This window comes from Diadema antillarum, unplaced genomic scaffold, assembly GCF_040938485.1.
Source record: "Diadema antillarum isolate AM-2024a unplaced genomic scaffold, OU_Dant_1.0 seq00001740_RagTag, whole genome shotgun sequence".
NCBI classification, from domain to species: Eukaryota; Metazoa; Echinodermata; class Echinoidea; order Diadematoida; family Diadematidae; genus Diadema; species Diadema antillarum.
Window position 1 is genome coordinate 267,915 of NW_027272423.1, and position 19,748 is coordinate 287,662.

At 39.3% G+C, this 19,748-nt stretch overlaps 3 protein-coding genes across 3 annotated transcripts in view; all 3 read right to left on the bottom strand.

Annotated features, from left to right (window-relative positions):
* Positions 1-409: 409 nt before the first annotated feature.
* On the bottom strand, positions 410-2,638 carry LOC139711970 (uncharacterized). The gene has a single exon (XM_071623816.1). It carries the CDS (start codon positions 2,220-2,222, stop codon positions 441-443), a length of 1,782 nt encoding a protein of 593 aa, XP_071479917.1. The 5' UTR covers positions 2,223-2,638; the 3' UTR covers positions 410-440.
* LOC139711960 (uncharacterized) lies at positions 2,255-4,520 on the bottom strand. Its single transcript, XM_071623807.1, has 4 exons — positions 4,501-4,520; positions 3,591-3,826; positions 3,124-3,251; positions 2,255-2,266 (listed from the first exon to the last, which is right to left on the bottom strand). Exons 1-4 carry the CDS (start codon positions 4,518-4,520, stop codon positions 2,255-2,257), a joined length of 396 nt encoding a protein of 131 aa, XP_071479908.1.
* Positions 4,521-4,604: 84 nt separating this feature from the next.
* The window catches only part of LOC139711961 (uncharacterized), a 50,019-nt gene continuing 34,875 nt past the window's right edge, over positions 4,605-19,748 (bottom strand). Inside the window, exons 2-3 of the mRNA XM_071623808.1 lie at positions 5,100-8,984; positions 4,605-4,660 (exon numbers count right to left, since the gene is read on the bottom strand). Coding sequence (XP_071479909.1) covers positions 4,605-4,660; positions 5,100-8,847 — 3,804 coding nt within the window. The 5' untranslated portion in view covers positions 8,848-8,984. The remainder of the gene's footprint in view (positions 4,661-5,099; positions 8,985-19,748) is intronic.

Here is a 19,748-nt window from a genome sequence, read left to right on the forward strand (position 1 = left end):
TTAGTGGTAGCATTCACATTCTGCTCCCTTGTCAACGAGGGTTTTAACAACCGTGAGATGGCCATGCAGACACGCAATAAGCAAAGCCCTTGTATCGTTACTATATACTGAATTGACAGCCCTGCAGTTCCATGTTATATCATGCATGGAAACCAGGGTGGGGGTGATGGAGCCTGTTCCGTCAGCAGTATTTACGTCACCTAATTTTCCAACAAGATAGCGTACAATATCTACCTCTCCATTCTCACAGGATTTTTGTAATGTTGTAATGCCATCGTTACCGGAAGAACACCCGTCTGCTCCCCTGTCTACAAGAATTTTCGCATTTATGAAATGTCCATTTTCACATGCTTTATCCAACGAATTTTCACCGCCAACGGTTGCTGTGTTCACATCAGCTCCATGGTTTGTAAGGTATGAAACAATGACTCTGTGCTCTTTCATTGCTGCGAGAAATCTTCCTGATCAGCATCATTTACATCAGCTCCTTTTTCAACAAGATAGCGTGCAATCCTAAAATGTCCATTCTCACGAGCTCTTTGTAAAGGTGTAACACCAAAGTTATTGGCGTAATTCACGTTTGCTCCCCTACCTAGTAGGATTTTGACTATTATAAGATGTCCATTTTCACATGCAACATACAACGAACTTTTGCCTTCAATGGTTATTGCATTTACGTCACCTCTATGGTGAAAAACGTGAGAGGCAAGACTTTGGTGTCTTTTCATAGATGCAAGTATGAGAGAATTAAAACCTTGTTCATCAGCAGCATTTACGTCAGCTCTAAATTCAAGAAGATAGTGTGCAATTACAATATGTCCGTTTTTACATGCGTTTAGCAATGGTGTGGCGCCATCTTTTGTTACATAATTCACGTCTGCTCCCTTGTTGACAAGGTTTTTAGCGATATGTACTTGTCCATTTTGGCATGCAATATGCAACGAAGTTTTGCCGTTGATTGTTACTGCATTTACCTTAGCTCCATGATCTATTAGGCGTGAAACGATACTTTGATGTCCTATCTCGGATGCAAGGATGAGGGGACTGAAACCTTGTTCATCAGTTACATTTACGTCGGCACCTTTTTCAAGAAGATAGTGTGTTACTTCACTTTGTCCATTTCTACATGCGTTTTGTAAAGGTGTAACACCAGCTTTGGTTGCTGAGTTAATGTGTGCTCCTCTGTCTACAAGGATTTCGGTAATCTTGAGATGTCCATAGTCACACGCGACATGCAGCGAACTTGTGCCATTAGTGGTTACATCATTTACATCAGCTCCGTGGTCTATTAAGTGAGAAACAATCCTTTCGTATCCTTTTCTAGATGCGCGGATGAGGGCATTAAATCCCTCTTTATCAGCTGCCTGAGTGTTAGCTCCTTGTTCAATGAGATAGTGAGCAACTTGTAAATGTCCTTTCGCGCTAGCATGATATAAGGGAATAACACCGTCCTTGGCTTTAGAATTCACATCTGCCCTCCTATCAACAAGAATTTTGACAACTGCGAAATGTCCATTTACACAAGCAGCATGCAAAGGCCTATGATCGTCAATGGCTACTGCATCCACATCGGCTGCATGGTTTGTTAGGTATGAAACAACTCCTTGGTGTCCTTTCATACATGCAAGAAATGAAGGGTTGAAACCTGTTTTATCAGCAGTATTCACGTCAGCTCCATTTTCAACAAGATATCGTGCTATGTCTAAGTGTCCTTTCTCACAAGCTCTTGGCAAAGGAGTGATACCATCTTTACTGGAAGAATTCACGTCTGCTCCCCATTCTACGAGGATTTTACCAGTTGTAAGATGTCTATTTTCACGCGCTTTATCCAAGGAACTTTCACCATCAAAGGTTTTTGCGTTCAAATCAGCTCCATGGTCTAAAAGGTAAGAAACAAGAACATGATATCCTTTCATAGATGCAAGGATGAGGGGATTGAAACCTTCTTCATCAGTGGCATTTACGTCAACTCCTTCCAGAAGATATTGTGCTATTTCAAGTTTCCCGTTTTTACATGCATAATGCAAAGGTGTATTACCATCTTTCTTTGCTGAATTCACGTCGGCTCCCCGATCGATAAGGATTGTCACTACTCTGAGATGTCCATTTTGGCAAGCTAAATGCAAGGGACTATCACCGTCATGGTTTACTTCATGTACATCAGCTCCAAGGTCTATTAGGTGTGAAACAATATTTTCGTATCCTTTCTCCGATGCAGCCATAAGAAGATTGACACCCTCCTCACCAGCTGCATTTACGTCAGCTCCTTGATCAAAAAGATATTGTGCAACATCCAGATGTCCTTTCAAACAAGCACCTTTTAGCGGTGTAGAACCGTCTTTCGCTCTAGTATTCACATCTCTGCCCGTGATTCTACTCCCCTGTCAACAAGGATTTTGGCTACTGTGAGATGTCCATTACTTTGGCATGCATAATGTAACGAACCATAACCCTTATGGTTTACTGCATTTACATCAGCTCCCAGGTCTATTAGGTATAAAACAACATTTTCGTGTCCTTTCTCAGATGCTGCGATGAGTGGAGTGAAACCCATTGGAGAGCATTCAGATGTCCTTGTAAACTAGCAAGATATACTGGTGTTACACCGTCTTTCGCTGTAGAATTCAAGTCTGCTCCCCTGTCACCGGATATTGGCTACTGTGAGATGTCAATTTGTGCATGCAAGTTGTAACGAACTATAACCCTCATGGTCTACTGCATGTACATCAGCTCCCAGGTTTATTAAGTATGAAACAACATATTTGTGTCCTTCCTGAGATGCAAGGATGAGTGGAGTGAAACCCTTTTCATTGGTTGTATTTACGTCAGCTCCTTGTTCAACAAGATATTGGACAACATTCAAATGCCCTTTCAAACTAGCAAGAATTAGTGTGTATTACCGCTTTTCGCTGTAGAATTCACGTCTGCTCCCCTGTCAACAAGGATTTTGGCTACCGTGAGATGTCCATTACTTTGGCATGCAAAATGTAACGAACTATTACCCTCATGGTTTACTGCATGTATATCAGCTCCATGGTCTATTAGATATAAAACAACATTTTCGTGTCCTTCGTGAGATGCAAGGATAAGTGGAGTGAAACCCTCTTCATCAGCTGTATTTACGCCAGCTCCTTGTTCAACAAGATATTGGACAACATTCGGATGTCCTTTCAAACTAGCAAGAATTAGTGGTGTATTACCGTCTTTCGCTGTAGAATTCACGTCTGCTCCCCTGTCAACAAGGATTTTGGCTACTTTGAGATGTCCATTTTGGCATACAAAATGTAACGAACTCACTCCCTCATGCTTTACTGCATGTATATCAGCTCCATGGTCTATTAGATATAAAACAACATTTTCGTGTCCTTCCTGAGATGCAACGATGAGTGGAGTGAAACCCTTTTCATTAGCTGCATTTACGTCAGCTCCTTGTTCAACAAGATATTGGACAACATTCGGATGTCCTTTCCAACTAGCAAGAATTAGTGGTGTACCACCGTCTTTCGCTGTAGAATTCACGTCTGCTCCCCTGTCAACAAGGATTTTGGCTACTTTGAGATGTCCATCTTGGCATGCAAAATATAACGAACCATAACCCGTATGGTTTACTGCATGTATATCAGCTCCATGGTCTATTAGGTATAAAACAACATTTTCGTGTCCTTTCTGAGATGCAAGGATGAGTGGAGTGAAACCATTTTCATTAGCTGCATTTACGTCAGCTCCTTGTTCAACAAGATATTGGACAACATTCGGATGTCCTTTCAAACTAGCAAGATATAGTGGTGTACCACCGTCTTTCACTGTAGAATTCACGTCTGCTCCCCTGTCAACAAGGATTTTGGCTACTTTGAGATGTCCATCTTGGCATGCAAAATGTAACGAACTACCACCCGTATGGTTTACTGCATGTATATCAGCTCCATGGTCTATTAGATATAAAACAACATTTTCGTGTCCTTTCTGAGATGCAAGGATGAGTGGAGTGAAACCATTTTCATTAGCTGCATTTACGTCAGCTCCTTGTTCAACAAAATATTGGACAACATTCAGATGTCCTTTCAAACTAGCAAGATATAGTGGTGTAACACCGCCTTTCGCTGTAGAATTCACGTCTGCTCCCCTGTCAACAAGGATTTTGGCTACTTTGAGATGTCCATCTTGGCATACAAAATGTAACGAACTACCACCCGTATGGTTTGCTGCATGTATATCAGCTCCATGGTCTATTAGGTATAAAACAACATTTTCGTGTCCTTTCTGAGATGCAAGGATGAGTGGAGTGAAACCATTTTCATTAGCTGCATTTACGTCAGCTCCTTGTTCAACAAGATATTGGACAACATTCAGATGTCCTTTCAAACTTGCAAGAATTAGAGGTGTATCACTGTTTTCCCCTGATGTATTCACATCTGCTCCACTGCCAACAAGGATTTTGGCTACTGTGAGATGTCCATTTTTGCATGCAAAATGTAACGAACTACTGCCCGTATGGTTTACTGCATGTACATCAGCTCCATGCTCTATTAGGTGTGAAACAATATTATCGTGTCCTTGCTTAGATGCATTGATAAGTGGATTTAAACCCTTTTCATCAGTTTCATTTAAGTCAGCTCCATGTTGAACAAGATATCGTACAACTCCCAGATGTCCATTAAAACTAGCAAGATATAGCGGTGTAACACAGCGTTTTGCTTTATGATTTACATCTGCCCCACTGTCAACAAGGATTTTGGCCACTGTGATGTGTCCTTTCATAGATGCGATAGTGAGAGGACTGAAACCTTGTTTATCGGATGCATTGACGTGAGCTCCTTTTTCAAGTAGATAGTTTGATACTTGAAATTTTCCTTTTTTAGATGCGTTGTATAAAGGTGTAACACCAGTATCCGTTTCACAGTTAACGTATGCTCCCCTGTCGACAAGGATTTTGGCAATTGTAAAATGTCCATATTCACTTGCAACATGCAATGAACTTGTACCGTTAATGGTTGCAGCATTTACATCAGCTCCGTGGTGTATTAGCAGTGAAACAATGTTTACGTATCCTTCCCCAGATGCACGGATGATGAAAGTGGAACCTTTTTTATTAGCTGCACGAACGTCATCTCCTTTATCGACAAGATAGTCAGCGACCTGTGCATGTCCTTTTGCGCTAGCATAATATAGCGCAGTAACATTGTCTTTGGCAAGAGTATTCACATTTGCCCCTTTGTCTACAAGGACGTTCACAACCGTGAGGTGTCCATTGACGCATGCAACATGCAAAGGCCTGTGATCGTCAATGGCTGGTGCATTCACATCAGCTCCCTGCTTTGTTAGGCATGAAACAACACCGTGGAGCCCTTTCAGACATGCAAGAAATAGGGGATTTGAACCTGTTTCATCAGCAGTATTCATGTCAGCTCCATTTTCAACGAGGTAGCATGCAACGTCTGCATGTCCATTCCTACATGCGTTTTGTAAAGGTGTAACACCTTTTTTCGTTGCAGAATTCACGTCTGCTCCCCTGTCCACAAGGATGTTGACAATTGCGTCATCGCCATTTTTGCATGCATTATGCAAAGAACTTTCCCCATCAATCGTTACAGAATTCACGTCAGCTCCGTGGTTTAAAAGGGGAGAAATAATACTCAGCTGTCCTTTGTTAGTTGCATGGATGAGGGGATTGAAACCTTGTGCATCAGATGCATTTACGTCGGCACCTTTGTCAAGAAGATATTGTGCTACTTCACATTCCCCCTTTTTACATGCGTTTTGTAAAGGTGTAACTCCAGTATTCGTTGCAGAGTTAACGTCTGCTCCCCTGTCGACAAGGATTTTGGTAATTTTGAGATTACCATTGTCGCTTGCAACATGCAAAGAACTTGTGCCATTAGTGGTTACAGCATTCACATCAGCTCCATGGTGTAGTAGGTGTGAAACGATAATTTCGTATCCTTTCCCAGATGCACGGATGAGAGCAGTGGAACCCTTTTTATCAGCTGTCAGAACGTCAGCTCCTTTATCGACAAGAAAGTCAGCAACCTGTAGATGTCCTTTTGCGCTAGCATAATATAGCGGAGTAGCACCATCTCTTGTTTTAGTATTCACATCTGCCCCCATGTCAACAAGAATTCGGACAACTGCGAGATGTCCATTTACACATGCAACATGCAAAGGCCTATGATCGTCAATTGCTTTTGCATTCACATCAGCTCCATGATATTTTAGGAACGAAACCACACCTTGATGCCCTTTCATGCATGCAAGAAATAAAGGGCTGAAACCTTCGTGATCTGCAGCATTTACGTCGGCTCCTTTTTCAGCAAGATAGCGTGCCATGTCTACGTTGCCATTCTCACAAGCTCTTTGCAAAGGGTTAATGCCATTTTTATTGGAAGAATTCACATCAGCTCCCCTGTCTACAAGAATCTTGGCAGTTGTAAGATGTCCATTTTTACATGCTGTATTCAGCGAAGTTTCACCGTCAAAGGTTGCTGAGTTCACATCAGCTCCATGGTTTAAAAGGTGAGAAACAAGATGATGGAATCCTTTCATAGATGCACGGATGAGGGGATTGAAACCTTGTGCATCAGATGCATTTACGTCAGCTCCTTCTTCTAGAAGATATTGTACTATCTCAAGTTTCCCGTTTTTACATGCGTCTTGTAATGGTGTAACACCACCTTTCGTTGCTGAATTCACGTTGGCTCCCTGACCGAGTAGGATTTCGGCCAGCTTGAGATGTCCTTTGAGGCAGGCTAAATGCAAGGAGCTATCACCGTCATTGTTAACTGCATGTACATCAGCTCCAAGATCTATTAGGTGTGAAACAATATTTTCATGCCCTTCCTGAGATGCATAGGAGAGAAGTTTGAAAACCTTTTCAGTGACGGCATTTACGTCAGCTCCTTGTTTAAGAAGATATTGTGCAACATCCAAATTTCCTTTCAAACTAGCAAGAGATAACGGTGAATTGCCGCTTTTCGCTCTAGCATTCACATCTGCTCCCCTGTCAACAAGGATTTTGGCTACTGTGAGATAGCCTAATTGGCACGAAAAATGTAACGAATTAACCTCGGCGTGGTTTACTGCGTGTACATCAGCTCCATGGTCTACCAAGTGTGAAACAATATTTTCATATCCTTTCTGAGATGCAACAATGATGGGATTGGAACCATTTTCATTAGCTGCATTAACGTCAGCTCCATGGTCTATTAGGTGTGAAACAATATCTTCATGTCCTTTCTGAGACGCAACGATGAGGGGATTGAAACCCTTTTTATTAGCCGCATTTACGTCAGATCCTTTTTCAAGAAGATATTCTGCAACTTTCAGATGTCCCATCAAACTAGCTAGATATAGCGGTGTAGAACCACTTTTTGCTCTATTATTCACACCTGCTCCCCTGTCAACAAGGATTTTGGCAACTGTGAGATGTCCATGCTGGCATGCAAAATGCAACGAACTAACATGTCCGTGATTAGCTGCGTGTACATTAGCTCCATGGTTCATTAGGTGGAAAACAACATTTTCGTATCCTTTCTGAGATGCAACGATGAGGGGAGTGGAACCCTCTTTATTAGCTGCATTTACATCAGCTCTACGGTCTATCAGGTATGACACAATATTTTTGTATCCTTTCTGAGATGCAACGATTAGGGGATTGAAACCCTTTTTATTAGCCGCATTTACGTCAGCTCCTTGTTCAAGAAGATATCGTGCAACGTTCAGATGTCCGTTCAAACTAGCATCAAGTAGCGGTGTATCACCGTTTTTCGATCTAGTATTTACATCTGCTCCCCTGTCAACAAGGATTTTGGCAACTGTAAGATGTCCATTTTTGCATGCAAGATGCAACGAACTTTGGCCATTAGTTGTTACTGCATTTACATTAGCCCCGTGGTATATTAGGTCTTTGACTACTGTGAGATGTTTATTTTTACATGCATTATGTAACGAACTATCACCGTCATTGTCAACTGCATTGACGTCAGCTCCATGATCTAAAAGATAGGAGACAACTCTTTTTTGTCCTGCTGTAGATGCAAGAATGAGTGGATTCAAACCTTTGTTATCAGCAATATTAACATCAGCTTGGTGTTCAATAAGATAGCGTATTGTTTCTAGATGTCCATTGATACTTGCATACTGTAATGGTGTAATACTGTTATACTTAACCACAACTGCATTTACGTGAGCTCCATGATCTACAAGATTAGAAACAATTTTTGTATATCCTTTCATAGATGCAAGGATGATGGCATTGAAACCGTTTTTGTCAGCTGCATTTACATCAGCCCTTTGCTGAAGAAGAAAATTTGCAAATTTTTCATGTCCATTCTCACATGCCCTATGTAAAGGTGTAACAGCATCATTCGTTAGAGAATTCACATCTGCTCCCCTGTCTACAAGGATTTTGGATACTGCGAGATGTCCATTTCTACATGAAATATACAAAGAACTTTCACCGTCAATAGTTTCTGCGTTCACATCAGCTACATGGTCTAAAAGGTAGGAGACAACAGTCTGATGTCCTTCTCTAGATGCAAGGAAGAGGGGATTGACACCGTTTTCGTCAGCTGCATTGACGTCCGCTCCTTGTCCAACAAGGTAACGTGAAACTTCTACATGTCCATTCGCACATGCGCTTTGTAGAGGTGTAGCGCCATCTCTTCCGGCAACATTCACGTCTGCCCCTTTCTCGACAAGGGATTTGACAGCCGAAAGATTTCCATTTTCACACGCTTGATACAGTGAATGGTTACTGCTAGTGTTTTTTTGATGTACATCATCTCCATGCACCAAATTTAGAGAATCAGAGTACCGGTGTATTTTCCTAACTGTCGTTTCTCTATTATCCATTATAGTGCAGTTCTACCTTTTCGATTGACAGAGTACATAGCAGGTTCGTCGTTATTTAGGAGAGTTACAGCGTTGTGACATACCTGTATCAGTAGTCTTGAATCAATAATGTATGCAGCATCACGTCCTTTGAAGCCCTATGATGCAGAAAAAAATATGAACACATAACAAATGATAAACCAAAGAATGTCAAAGATGCACAGAGTAGAACATGTACTCTTGGAAATTGATAATGTTTTCCAGGCCAATTGTATCAAATTTGCATTATAATGAGTGGAAAGGCATTCAAAGCTGAGTTTGGCATGCCTCAATTCTCTTTGTTCATTTTAATCATTCAAATCCGTTTCATGTCATTCCTTTTAGGTTCTGTTTCATTCAATTGAGAGAAAAAAAAAATCATTGAATATAAGGACGTTGAGCTGGCATTCAATTTCGAGCCAGCTTGATAAAGGTACTTTAAAAGGTTCCAAGTACTTGTTTCAATTCCATTTAGATGCAGATAACTTCGAATGTCAACGACCCAATTTACACCGCAAAAATTCACGTCGCATTTCCATTTTAAATCGTTGAATAATGTAATATCGTTGCATCATCAAATCGCCATTCAATTAGTTGATTTCAATCACTTTAGTTTTGATGTATTCTTCTTTCTAGTCTCTCTTCTACTTTCACTTTATTAATTATCAACAATATAGATGAAACACTTACAGCATCGTCATATCTCTTACTTTTGTACACATCAAAATCCATTACTACGTTTTGGACCCATCCCTAATGGTCCATTCCTTTTTTTTTTCTCTTTTTTTTCGGTTTTTTTTTTAACCGTATGTACGTTAAACGTTTCTCGGGCCAGTTGCATCAACCCCCCTCCCCTATCTGAGTAAAGCAACAGTTTTATAAAATCATGCCGGTTTTGAAATTCTGCAATTACTACAGTTCCCTGATTATTTTAGGACATTTACGTAATTTGATCCTCGAACATCCGTCAAATTTGTGCAGAAAGGAATGTATATAGGCTAATATGCATGCATCCATGAGAATGAAACGTATTGCCAGAAGAGAAGGTCAGGAAAACCAAATGTCCCATTTCAAGCTACATTAAGTAAGCAGTTTCAGGCAGATGTGTTACGAAGAAGAAAAAAATAACAATGACGGAAACAGTGTCTACATGCTGAAATTTATATATATATAAATATATATATATATATATATATATATATATATGTATATATATATGTGTGTATATGTATATTGTGTGTGTGTGTGTGTGTGTGTGTGTGTGTGTGTGTTTTGAACTTTGAAAAATCCTTAACATCTCCACGGTGGTGCAGATGCAAATTTGATTCCGTTTCGCATGCAATTTAAATCGCTTTTCACACGTCCATGTTAGGAAATTATTAATTAGTATTCTGTTGAGAAATGAACTAGTTAGCTTTTTGAAGTTGATTTTCCCGATTCGCTTGAAATCTTATGATCTCATTGGATTTTAATGCAAACCTGATTGAAGCGGGTGGAAAATTCTTTGATATTCAGTTGACACTTTTAGATGAACCTAATATTTAAGAAATGGGACAAATTATGCATCAACATTTATAGCCCGATATCTTTGTAAACCTCGTTATCCAAAATCTCAGAGAAAGCCGTTCAATCAAGGGCGACTACCTTCCTTGGAAATCACAACATCATTATATCTGACTCCCAATTTGACATTAGAAAAATTCAATAATGCCATTGTAAATTTATATCAATACCACACTAGTAGGGTTCAAACGAAAAATCCTGACTATTGATTTGTTCTTAGATTTTTCTAAAATGTTCAATACTACAATCACGACATTTCATTATACAAACTTGCGCACTATGGTATTATACAAATATCGACTGCTGCAGAGGGAGATGGTAAAACTATTTGCACCGAGGTGATTTCTCAACAGTGCTTATGTCCCGAGACGAAGTCGAGGGACATGGCACTGTTGAGAAATCACCGAGGTCAAATAGTTTTACCATGGCCCGAAAGAAAGCAGTCGATATTTGTTTTATATCCCTCTCGAGCATTTTACTAGAGTAATGACGGTTCCCTTTTGGAAAAATGTGCAGGTTTCTTGAACGATAAATCTACCGTTAGGCCGTAGCTGTGCAGCAGCAGTGCGTGCAGCGCGTAGCGAACGACACCGCTGCGCTGTTGTTGATTCCTACACACGAGCTACACTACTACACAGCGTGCAAAACTCCGAAAGATCGAGGAGGTCCAGGACTACGTTAGAAGTAGGCCTAAAGCAGCTTCGTTACCCAGATCATCTTCAAAATCGGTTTTAGTTTATTCCTAATTCGTACCTGATATGGTGTCCTCCTGCGATCATTCCTCCGTTACTTGAACCAGTCACTTTGTCAATTGAGCTGAATGCATTGATCACACTAATTGCAAATAACGTTACACACACACGCCATCGCACCACAGATTTCTGTAATTATGCCGTCGCGCAATTCCAAAGCGCTGCTAGCGCTAGCTACAAGCCACGCACAGGACTGTCGCTCAAAAGTATCGCTACTACGCGCACTGCGTACATTCTTAAGTGAGAAATGTCGATATCGATCGTACGATCACGATGGGTGCAGATCGTGGATTCCCAAAAGTACTATATCCCGCTGGCTAGTAACCAATTGCACCGCATCCAGCTGCTCGTAGCTAGCTAGTAAAACTACACCATGTTCGTGCTCTGTACAATCCTATGGCAAGAAGCTTTACATGAGGGATATAATAGATGTTAGACCCCGGAATGTTTCGAAAGTTATCTTTCTGGAAGAAAGCATTTCGAAACCACTGATGAATATAATCAGTGTACCCTTCCAATCACGTGGGAACGTCCCCAAGGAAACTTTCTTGGTCCACTACCATTCGATGACATTCGATGTTCTTTGAGTGTTTTCTCTTTTATCCTCTTTGCTGATGATTCATATTTCTTTCATACTCCATGTCATCCAAATAAGTTTGTAGATGTTTTAAATGTAGAACTTACTCATGTTTCAAATTGGATGAAAGATAATAAATTATCTTTAAATAATTAAAAATACATAAATACATGTTATTAGGTAAGTCGGTAACGTGAATTCCTTACCGAGTCCTATTTGAAAATTCTGTCATTAAAGACCCCAAGACCTCAAAATTTCTAGGTATTACAATTGACAATAAGGTAACTTGGAATCATCATATTTATAAAAGATTGCATTATAGTTTCAAGAAGTATTCGGATTATCAATCACGTTAAAGGGATTCTCCCCAAGTCGTTAGTCCTACTTCTAATGTTGTATTAAACCCTCATTCTACCTTATCTCAATTATGGCGTAATTGCATGGGGAAATACAATACTAACAAAAAATAGAGTTCTTCTGTTGCAGAAAAGAGCACTGCGATTGATTCGCTATATCGCCTATAGCTCACATACTGATGTTTTGTTTGTTTAGAGAAATCCGGATTCTTAAGATTACTGATTTATATCGAATTCAGCTGGGTTGTTTTATGTACAATGTAGAAAGTAACGTTAACCCTGCTACATTTAAGGAAATTTTCTTAAAGAATAAAGTTATACATAAGTACTAATAACAAGGTATGTACATGATTGCCATCTTCCTAAGATAAAACTAGTTTTGGCAAAATAATTTTTTTCTTTGAATTCCCTCGATCATTCACTGAAACAAGCTCAGAGCATAAATAGTTATAAATGTAATAAGTATAAACCAAATATATTGATAAGTACATGTACCAATAATTGGTTGCACAGTAATTTATCATTCTGTTTATTTGAACCAATGTTTTCTAGAAGTATTTTCATTATGTATACATCGAAGGTTATCTTCTACGTCATTCATTATTTTAATGACATATGAATGCACATTGTAAAACCTTGTACATAAACCTGTGCTATATAACATTAAACGTATATTCATACCAATGTCCATAATTGAAGCCTTGTACATATGCATATAATACTTTTTCGTTGTATCACTTTGTTTGGTAAAGAAGTATCAAAAAATAAACCAGAGAAAATACAAGTCAAAGTATCACAGGTAAATGTCAGGATATTCCTGTGTGCCTGTGGTATTTTGCCACATATACCATTGGAGTACCCCAGGACAAAACAAAACTAGTTTGCAGGCACGAACCCTTGTTGGTCGTTAAGGCGTCTGCTTGCGCCAGGACTACAATACCCACCACTGGCACTGAAGCCTCTCCCAACTGCATTTGAGAATTTGTCAAGACTGACAAAGTAGGTAATCTAGTGTACAATAATTTCTGAGATTCTCATTGAAGAAAACACCGTCTATACGTGTGCAAAACGTGGAAAGATAGAACGGGTATTCACCAAGATACAGGATGAAACAGTTATGACCTTTGACCCTAATTAACCTAGAAAAGACAGTGTCTGATGAAGTAGTTGTTATCTTATGAAATGATGTACTTGACATGGGCTAAACATGTGCAGGATATGAGGGTCAAATTGCGTGTTTTTCTTTAACTATTGCAAAGAAAGTGACAGAAAGGAAGCCATATCTCCTTACATTGAAGGTAAGCGTCAATTTCAACCACGTTTGACGTGATCCCGACGTCCAATGAAAAAGAAAAAGGAAAAAACAAGGGCGCATTAATAATAGCCCAAAGTCTCAGCTACAGCATACTCAAATGTGGGAGAAATTCATCAACGGATAAGAAAGCTAGTGGTCAATAAAGACAGTAGTATGTCAAGTTTCATTTCCAGGAGAAATGCACTCCCATAGAGATAACATGTAAACTGGTCAAATTTGGCAAGGTACCTTGCAATTGATATTTTTGAGGTGGTGATGTCATCCAATCAAATTTTGCTATACGTCTCTGAAAGACCATTTAATAAGCTTGTCATGATATGACATATTTTGTATTTGTCACGTAATAATTTGTCTCATTGTACTACTGTTTATTATGTAGCTCATGTAAGAAATTGATGTTATCGCACTGATTACAAAAGAAGTGCAGCTTTAAAGACAAAAGCTTGCATCAAAATAACCATATAAGGAGATGTTGCGATGCACAATCAAAGTAAAAGAGAGTGATTTGGAATGAAATGTTTTGGGGATGAGTAAACCCTACATAACGTCAAAATACGAGGAAAGGATATCCCTCGTAGTATGCCTCATACTAACTGGTATGTGGACGTCATTCACGACGTCAAACACAAGTTTCTAGCTAGGTCAAAACAGGACCACTTCAACGAATTTTGGTTTCCGTGGACAGGAAGTGATGACGTCAAGCAGGGGCTTGACCAATGCAAAATGAGATACTCAGGAAGGTTCTGACAGACAGAAAACTCCATCCAATAAGGAAAAGGGGGCAGGACTTCTATGAAAACTTTCTAGGAAGTCACTTCATTTAATTAATTTTACATGGAGACCTATGGTCCAACAAATGTATAAATATGCAGTGTTTGGGCATAACATTCAGATGCCATATAATTTGCGGAACACTCCGGACCAGGCTACGGTACTTCGAGAATTGCGAAGTTAGAGAGTAGCAGAGTGTTATTTGGAATCAGTGTGATTCAGGGATTGTTGCATTTCGGCTTGGACAGCCTGACCGTCCAGCAGAGAATCTAGGAGGATTCGAGTGTAAACACCAACAACTGTTGTAAGTACACGATCATTTAATTGAAGTTGTTTATGCCTTGTAAGTTCCTATGTAATTCCCGATATTACATTGTATGTGTGATGTTAGTATGTCAAACCGAATTTTAATTGCATTGTGAAAAAAATAGAGAATTAGAACAACGCTTAGATTTTAATTGGCTGATTAATCACCCCTATTCAACATTGAAAGATAATGATCCAGGGTGAAACATTATTATGGTAATTATGTGTGGCTAATCAATGTTAATATGATGGAATATTTAATTATATGTTTTGTTGAAGTTATATGAATGGAATCAGGAATAACCAAAGACCACAAATTATAAGGGAGGTATTATATTATTAAATTAACAGGGTGTTTAGGGTTCCAGGGAGAGAGCCACCGTTTAGGGTTCCAGCGAGGACCAAGTTTAGGGTTCCAGAGAGAGCCACAGTTTGCGGTTCCAGAGAGAGCCACAGTTTGCGGTTCCAGAGAGGACCAGAAGTAAGGGGAGACGACCCGCTACTTCAGGCAGGGCATCGTCGACAACCTAGAACAACCAAGCACGGGAGCTTCTAGAATAAGCCAACGAGCAGAGCAACCAAGCTCAAGATCAAGTGGAATTGGATATCTGTATTCAAGTCTGTACTATGTTGTTATTGTAAACGACCACAATTTGAGACCAGTATAATAAATCTTATTGCTTGTTATATTGTAAGAACACGGTGTGATTGGCTACTTCTTTCGAGGCACTGTAGTTGCACAAGTCGAAAGAGTTGATTGAGTGAATGGTCTGCTAACAATCTGCTGCATTTAGAGAAAGTCAACCTTTGACTATAGAAAAGATCCCAGTCGCAGGGAGGACTTTCGTTCCCCACATTCGGAGGAAAGTCCCCTGTGACAAAGCGATAACATACTAATATCTGGGTGAAAATCGGCGAAGGATAAGTAGGATACGCTCGAGTGAACTAGAAATGTGATGATGTCATTTAAAAAATCAGCGTTTTTTTTTTTAATTTACTGAGGAATTTTAAACGTTTTTATCGTTCTGCTACCATCGACTACCAATGAAATGCTATGTACAACTCATCAGCTTTTAGAATATGTAAAGAAAATGGGGGGTTTACCTTCCATATTGACGAGTAAAATTGGATTTAAAATTGGCGGTTTTTACCGTATAAGTTTTTACTGTATATTGCCATTGATGCACGTGCGGAATTTTAACTTTGACGGGCCCGTATGACGTCATATTGAGTCTGATTTAGTTGAAACTTGGCAGAATCATCCCTTGACATTTTAGATATCTGATCCAAGCAAAACAAACAAACAAACAAACAAAATTTCCACGGCGTATGAGCTGCGTATATGCATACATCCACGCGCGCGTCCGCGTCCGTCGAATTTTTATGAAATGCACTAAATGGCATACAACGTGTGAAAAACAATTTTGAGCTCGATTGGAGCATGCCAATATTTTAACGCGCGCGTACGCGCACGTTAACCGTCAACGGATGAATTTGAAAGAAATGAATAGATAGAATTGCCATGACCTATATCACGTTCAAATTTCAGTTCAAAATCTTCCGTTACGAAGGTATGATTCATAAGGTGATTTTAGATCATGACGTCATGGTGACGTCACGAGTGACAGGACAAAAAGATATATTAGATCTGTCGTCTTAGGACATGATACATGTATGGTATAGGTATGAAATTGATAGTCGAAGGACTCTTTGAGTCAACCTCTGCACAACATTTGAGGAGAAAATTTTTTTTACAACATCGGGAAGTTTAACACTAATTTCGAGAATTTGTCAAGATTGACAAATTAGGTGATCTGATATACAAATGATTTCTGAGATTTCTGAGATTCTCATCGAAGAAAAGGGAATCAAACTTGTCATGACTGCAGATTTAAAGCAGAAAGGGCATACATTTTGACCTTTGACCCCTCTTTGCACAACCATTATGGCATCTGAACAAAAAGTGGTTAATCTATTAAACGATTAATGCGACATGGTCTATACGTGTGCAAAATATGGCAAAGATAAGACCAGTACTTACCAAAATACAGGGCGAACATTTATGATGTTGACCCTAATTTACCTACAGAAGACGATGTCTGATGAATTAATTGTGACCGTGCACCACAAAACAAACAAAAAAGTCGCTCCCCTTGATTTTACGCGAGGGCTTAAAAAAGGTGACATCAGTCAACCGTGTTAATCTTGAGTTTTTCATATTTTCTGAAAGAGCTATCCTTCTTCTACATTATACTTTAATTTGGGATCATAAAATGGATGAGAAAGTGTCTTTTCAGCAGTTTTTCTAGAGCCCTTTCTTTTTTTTTTTTTGGGGGGGGGGGAGGAGTAGAATGTCCGATGTACTATCCACGCACCTATTTCATCCCCATAGGATCTCTGTATTTAGCAAAATGACGCTACATCGGAGCCAATTTCAACCAAGTTTTTCGAGACGTTCTCAACGTGCAATGAACAAATTGAGGGCACATCTACGAAAGCCCAAAGTCTCAGCTACAACATATTAAAATCTTGGAGAAGAGGGTAAGTGAGCTAGTGTTCGATAAATACAGTCATGTCAATTTTAATTTCCAGAAGAAAAAAAAAACTGCACTCCCATAGAGATAACACATAAACTGATCAGATCTGACAAGGTTACTTTTAATCCATTTTTTAACGAGGTGATGACATCATCAAATAAAAAAAGAAAAAAAGCTACAACATACTGAAATCTGGATAACTGGGCAACGGATAAAAGTGAGATACGCTCGAGTAAACTAGAAATTGATGACGTCATTTTGAGAATTTGCCTTTTCTAATTCATTGAGAAATTTGATATTTTTTAATTATTTTCCACCATCGCCAGCCAATGAAATCACATGTACAACTCATTAGCTTACAGAATATGGAAAGAAAATGGGGATCAAGTTCCATCCTGGCGAGCGAAAACGGCTTTAAAATTGACAGTTTTTCGGCATACTTGCACTGTGCATCGCCATTGTCGCGCGCGCGGAATTTCAACTTTGACGGGCCCTTATGGTGTCATATTGAGACTTGAAACTTGGTAGAATTATTCCTTAACATTTGAGACATCCGATCCATGTGGAAAAAAAAAAACGGGATCATTTTTATTGCATACGAGCTGCGCGTGAATATGTAAGGGCGCGCACGTACGCGTCCGTCGATTATTTTTATTTCACAAAAGAAATGCTCCAAATGGTCTGAAGCGTGTCCAAATAAATTTTGATGTCGATTGGAGCATGCCATCATCTAAACGTGCGCGTACGCGTACGTTTTAAGTTTAGAGATGAATTTTAAGAATATGAGAAGAAAGAGATGACTTAAAATATATGAGACGTAAATATCATTGAGAAAATTCAATTCCATTAATGACATATAAATGCGAATATGACAGTGACGTCACGGTCGACTGATCACAATGATTTTATTAGATATATGGTATAATTTTGAAAATTGATAGGCAGAGGACTTTGTGATTTAACCTCTGCACAACTTTTGAGTACAGAAAGAAGAAAAAGAAGAAGAAGAAGAAGAAAGAATCAGTACAGATACAGAAGGTAATCTAAGAGGATACTCGGATCACCTAACAAGCGAGAAGCTACAACACAGGGTCTATGGGACAGTGCCAGGGTGGTGCAGGTGGTAGGCTCCTTACAACCAACGAGGGGTAATGCCTGCAAACTATTGCCAAACAGCAGTACTGCACAGGAGTACCACACAGCAAAACCACGTAGTATATCGCACAGCAGTAGCAAAACTTTTATACCACACATCAATAACACGAGGCAAAACCGCACGAAATACAATAAAAAGTACCACAGAAAAACACCATGGTATTATTGTGTTCGTTGGCTTTTCTTCATACCACAGGACTATCACAAGACCTTACACTACACAGCAATACCAACTGGAATTAAAACACACACACACACACACACACACACACACACACAAATTCATTCCAGAATGATACATTAGTTATGCTGTGTGTTATGACAATTGATTTAAGTAGTACTTAACCTGGATTATGCTCTTAAAGTATTCCCTATTAGATGGGAGTGCTGAGGTGCAGCATGTGACACTCCATACGATCTCTTTCATCCGAAAAAAAAAAATGTATTTGTGTGTGTGTGTTTTCAAATCAAAATAATAAGAAAGGATGTTCGAAAATAACAATGAGAGACGTAATTTTCCTGGGCAGGGTGATTGTTAAGTGTGTGATTGTTTGGGACCTAATCTTAGCAAGAGGTAATTGTCAAGGGAGGTAACGTTCTGTGGTAATCATACCAAGGAGGTGGGAATCTCTTCCCTTGTCCCTGATTATACTAGTTGTTATTAATGTCCAATGATGCAGCAGGATAATTCTGAAATGAGCGTTTACGGTATTACAGTAACATCGCATCGAAGAAACGTCCTAATACAAGTGATGGCAGTGATAAGCTTTGTCGAAATAGATACATTATCTTTTCAATAATTTATGAAATACTCCGTGTTTATTTTTTCTAGCTGAACGTCACTTGAGTAGTTGTCTGATAGAGCTGGAATTGCCCTATGGAGGAAATTGTCCTAGGAGGAATTGGACTTGAGGATAATTATCTGTAAGAGAGTTGTTATCTGGGGGTATTTGTACCGGGGGAATCATATCCCTTGTTTAGTGTCAGTTCATTTTCTTTTATTTTATATCTAACACAAAGTGACATTTCTTGAATACACCTATACTAATGATGCAACAATGCAACGAGAAATAACAACAATCAATGAACCATAACGCCTACTATTTTTTCAGAATAATTTCAAGACAAGTAAAGAAAATCTGGTTGGAAATGGAGGGAACTGCTTATAAACAGAGATTGTAGTAAGCAGACAATAAAAACAACAGCAACTATACACTGTAAGTTACAAAATTGATAAAATGAAGCAAAGAAGTGAAGTAAGACAAAGACGAAGTAAACAGTACAGACACAATGCTTATGAGACAGCGTCCTTATGATGAGGGAAAGAGGAAAGGTATAAAGTAAGGGTGAAATGGATGAGAGGAAGTGGCTATCCTCACAGTGGACACAGAAAACCGAGAGGGAAGAGGAAGATGATGGGTAAAAACCAGGTCACGTGAGGCATGAGATATAAGTTCCTCAAAGTAAAGAAGTGTCAACTGGAGTTGTGGTAGACGATAAACGAATGCGGTTAAAAAATAATTAGAAGAGTCAGCTTACAAAAAGTATCTC